At 39.5% G+C, this 5,151-nt stretch overlaps 1 protein-coding gene across 1 annotated transcript in view; it reads right to left on the reverse strand.

The window, feature by feature from the left end:
- The window catches only part of COL6A6 (collagen, type VI, alpha 6), a 52,159-nt gene extending 48,689 nt beyond the window's left edge, over positions 1 to 3,470 (reverse strand). The window contains 3 exon segments of the mRNA XM_009331266.1: positions 838 to 1,001; positions 1,003 to 1,423; positions 3,398 to 3,470. Coding sequence (XP_009329541.1) covers positions 838 to 1,001; positions 1,003 to 1,423; positions 3,398 to 3,470 — 658 coding nt within the window.
- Positions 3,471 to 5,151: the final 1,681 nt, after the last annotated feature.

Genomic DNA, 5,151 nt, shown 5'->3' on the forward strand with positions numbered 1-5,151 from the left:
ACTGACTGGCCTGGAGTTCCCCGGGTCTTCCTTTTTTCCCTTTTTAAAAATGGGGGTTATGTTTCCCCTTTTCCAGTCAGTGGGAACTTCACCGGACTGACACGACTTCTCAAATATAGAATCATAGAATCATAGAATCATTAAAGGTTGGAAGAGACCTCCAAGATCAACGAGTCCAACCATCAACCCAACAACACCATGCCCACTAAACCATGTCCCTAAGCGCCTCATCTACCCGTCTTTTAAATACTTGAAACAGGGAAAATACAACCACTTCCAATTTTGCTGTTCAGCAAATGCATCAAAAAGATGGGAAAAAATGGTTTCCCTTCATTTTTGTCACTCCTAGAATGTTCAATTTCTGAACTAGGTTTTTGGAGGAATTAAGAGAATTACCAAAAGCAGAGCTTAATCAAGAAATAATTCTCTGTTAAACTGTTCAATGACATCAAAACAAAACGTTTGCTACAAAAGGCTCCACCAGCTCTAATCAGACGAAATTGAATGTGCTTCATAGAATCTGTGAATCTGATCCTGATTTTCTTTGCAATACATTAAGGCTCAGCTTACAGAGAGCACGGAGCATAAGCTTACCTTCCTATTTTAACAGTTAAACCTCACTGACTTCAACACAGACATTGAAATGTGTCAAAAAGAACAAGGACACCATCCTGAACTGCAACCTAACTCAAAATTGGCCCCATTGTTTTCAATCGCGTTACATGACAGTAACACTGATGTAAACAACATCAAAACCAGGACCACTTTTCTACACCCTATTTTCACAGTTACACAGTATGAGCAACTGAAATGGCACAATAAAGGACAACTTTTTACCTTCTATCTGACTTTCAATTGCAAAGCGGAAGTTTCCCAAAAGTCTTGTGGAGAGATCTTGAAGGTCATCAAAACTACCAGTGCTATACCGATATTTACCAAAAGGTTTGCTGGCCATTTGCTGAAGCTCAGCTGTATTCTGGATGAAAATTCCAACAACATAGAGAGATGCCCCTGTTCCTCAGTTTTCTGGCAGGCAATTCAACTTCATCACTGGATTCTCCACCAGTGATTAGAATGGCTACCTGCGGGACATAGCCCTTAGCTCTGCCACCAGCAGGTTCAGTGAAATACGCTCTGCTAACAAAATCCAGAGCTCTCCCTGTGTAAGTTTCTCCACTCCTATACAGCAAATTCTCAATCTGCTCCAAAACATCACTTTTCAATAAATACTGATTCAGCAAGAATCCTTGGTAAGTCTCATCACTGTATTGTGCCAGCCCAACTCGAATCACATCAAGGCCAACATCAAGACTTGAAACCAAGGTGGAGAGGAAGTTCTTCACCTTCTGGAAGTTTTCCTGGCCAATACTTGTTGAAGTATTCACTAAAAAGACAATATCTGCCAATGTGGCTTTTCTGCAAGCTGCCCAAGGAAGATCACACAGAAGAATGAATTACTATAGCTTCTTCTCCAGCTTTGTTCATGAGCAAGGAAGAACTGACTGTACATTTTATCATTCATGAAATAAATTGCAACTGTGTCGCATGTTTCTGCCTTCTCCTTCCTCCCTTCACCTTCCCCCCTCTCACCATTATTTAGAATATTTTAAAGGTAGACAGGTACTCAAAATTTATCACAGTTATGAGTTGATATTATTGAAAGCTAGTTAGCAATATACAGAAGACACAAGAAGTTAAAACCTGTATTTTGGCAACACAGTGCAATTCCATGTACTTCATCTATGGATAGAAAAAAAAATAAAGCTGGGAAGAAAACATCTTTTTCAGGACATACCATGGGCAACCTGGGTGGCTGGTCCAGTTATCTCCTCTAGCATAGTACAAAACATCTGTAGAATACTGTAAGAGAGACCCTGCAGAGAAGCAAAATCTTCCACTTCACAAACATGCTTATCAGCTGGCTCACTATTTCTTGAAGCTCAGACAAAGCAGAACCTTTAACACCTATGGCATACAACATGATGCCAGCATCCTTGATTGCTGTGGCTGGGTTTTGAACATTAACTTCAGCCTGTCCATTTGTCATCACCACAGCGATGTGAGGAACGCCTTCTTCCTTTTGGCTACCAGCACTTGCTACGAAGTGATTCTCTAGCATAAACTGGAGGCTCTGCCCAGTTTTGGTGCCTCCTTCTTTGTAACGTAATTTCTGTATCTTCTGTAAGATACCGTTTTTGTTATAGTAAGTGTTCAACAAGAATTCAGTGTATGGCGCATCACTGTACTGAATCATACCAACACAGATTTTGTCTAGCCCAATATCAAAGGCATTGACCATTGTGTACAACAAGTCTTGCATGATCTTGAAGTTCTTTGTCCCTGTACTCCAGGATCCATCTACCAGGAAGATGATGTCTGCCATAAAAGCTTTCCTGCAGACTGAAGAAATATTTTGTAACTTTCCTGGATGTGTAATCTAGAGGATGTGTAATCTAATAAAAGAGTAATTTTGCCTCCTGATTGTTTTTCAGAATCCAAGACCTATTGGCCTTTTGCAGAAAAATCCTTCCATCTATCCTGGTAAATTCCCAGCACCCATGAGTTCCTTCTTTTCCCTGTTCATCATACAGAGGGTCAGAGGCTACATCCTTCTGTAACACCATTCTTAGGCAAAGGAGAGGTGCTGAAATTCACACTGACACAATTTCCATACACAGCCTGCCCAGAACTCGTATGTAGTAAATGCATATGGTAATTGCTGTACACACACCTGTATGTGAACCACAATCATAAGAATGCGTTGACCTGCTGTCAAGTGAGCCCAAAGGAAAAGTTACTTATGCACTTTGAGCTCCATTCTGCAAGCATACATTACTAAATATTTATTATCTGAGGAAAAAAAAAAATTTCACACCAACTTCAACAGGACTAACCACATTTACTTGTAGTAAATACTAAACTCGTGTTTCCACACCTTTCAGAAGTGTATGACACTAGTAGGGCATGGATGAAACAGTTATTATTTCCCAAAACCAGCAGTCATGCAGAGAATGTTCTGCAACTGGACAGAACACTTTCTCCAGCAGATCTTCCAGAAGACCTGACTACAAAAATAAAAATGCTAAATCCTGTGACTTATCTTGCTCTTGGTGGTCTTACAATCCTAAGAGTTTTTCATTGCTTTTGAAAATACAGAACCTCAGCACACATGAACAAAAACAAATTTTAATGAACTGTTGCATTTAATTTTGCATATTTTAGGACAACTCTCCTACCTTAGTTTAAATATATGTTTCATAAAAACATACCACGTTATCCCTAGTTATACAAAGAATAAATTGTCACTAATTCTTATTCTCTCTCTGGCATTGGGTATAAATTGAAAAAATTAATTTTGCTATCAACTTGAAGGAGAGTAATTTCTTTAGTGTATTACCAGTCTGTTGTGCATCTATAGAGCAGAAGGTGGAAACAAAGAGAAGAACAAGAAGTGGTTTCCAGTCATCCATTTTGAAAACCTCCCTAGAAAAAACAAACAAAGACAGTAAGAAATACAGAGCACAATTTCCTCAGAAAGAGATTTTTAATTGTGGGGGAAATTTTATTAACAACATGGAGGCTTTCTAGCTGCATGCAATTTAAAGCAGCACTTTAAAATCATATTTTCTTCCCTCAGCTTTTAACATACAGGCCTTGAACACAGAGCTGTTAGAGTTTGACACTGATTTACAGCATATAACCGAAATGAACTGTTCACTACCCTGCTCTCACACAATCATGCTTTGTTCTGATTCATACAGATATATTTACCATGATCCAAAATTCAACTAAAAGCAAGCTATTCACAGTGTCAGATTAATGGGAGTTATGCTTCTAAGATTCCCCTCTAGCTTTGAAATTCCCCACCCACGCATCTATTTAAAAGAAAAATTTCGTGGTAGTATCTATATACAATAGACATAGATAAGAACAAACATTCATTTACAAATGAAATATGCCAGTTGGCCAGTAATGAAGACACTTGCCATATAAAAGTACCACAACTCAATGCTATGGGAAACAGGAATGAAAATCTCTCAGCAAGAAAGTACAAAATTAAGCCACATTGAGCTTAAGCACACGAAACAAGTGAAAACAAGAGTTTTGAAAAACTTTCAATTCTAGAACACATGTACACTAAATAGCTTAAAGAATAAAAAGAAGTAATTGTGGGGGAAATTGTGGAGGCCAAGCATGCAAAAAAGGATGAATATGAAAACATTTCATATGTTGTTCTTCTTTGGAGCTGCTGAAGTTCTCTTTCTTTTCTGACTAGTTCCAGCTGCTCTCCTCCTAGTTCCACCCTCACATTCTGTCCCAGATCAAAACTGAGAAAAGATTTTTGGTAAAATTTATCAATATAAAGGCCAAACGCTTCTGCATGGTGACATGAGTAGCAGAGAACCAGGTTGGCTAGGTAAGCCCAGCAGGGAGGATGAGAAAATCAGGTACAGTGCGCATTTATTCTGCGACCTTTGGTTATTCAAGTATTTAAAACAGATGAGTAAAAGATGCCACCACTGCATTTCAGCCAGCCAAAGTCACTCCTCTCACCAGCCCTTTGTTGCTGGTCCTCTGTCAGCTGAGAGCACATCTCTTCCCATTCTAGGGGAAAGAACGGCTTGACAGAGATGCTGTCCACGTGGTACTTCTTTCCCACGGATGTGCATGTCAGAGGTAATGCTGTTCAACACTGTATGTAGTCTCTTCCTCAGGTCTCCAAAACACAACTTGCCAGCAAGGATTCTGTGGAAATTAGCTGAGGAGAAGGACTGAGGAATGAGTCACTGAGGAGGGTGAGGTAAAATTCAGCAGCCTGACATAAATCAGATATTACGCTCAAACGCTCAGTGACTAAAAAAGACATCCCACTGGGGCTACCCTAAGAATCTCATGCTTAAGATACAGCCTATGTTAGAGGTATATTGCTCTGGAAGATGCACGGCTACTGACTTATGTGCTACCACCTGTTTATTACCAAAATTTTATACAAAGCACTGTTGAGCTATCAGTAATATAAAATAAGCCAAACACTGTTCTGTCTCAGGCTATCTTCTGAACCTGTTAGTTAATCCTGGCAGATGCTCAGATCAGAAGAAAGAGATAGCTTGAGCCACTTATATTCCAGGCTTGGGTTTGACACAGAGTGCA

The sequence above is a fragment of the Pygoscelis adeliae genome, unplaced genomic scaffold, assembly GCF_000699105.1.
Source record: "Pygoscelis adeliae isolate BGI_AS28 unplaced genomic scaffold, ASM69910v1 Scaffold99, whole genome shotgun sequence".
Classification (NCBI taxonomy): domain Eukaryota; kingdom Metazoa; phylum Chordata; class Aves; order Sphenisciformes; family Spheniscidae; genus Pygoscelis; species Pygoscelis adeliae.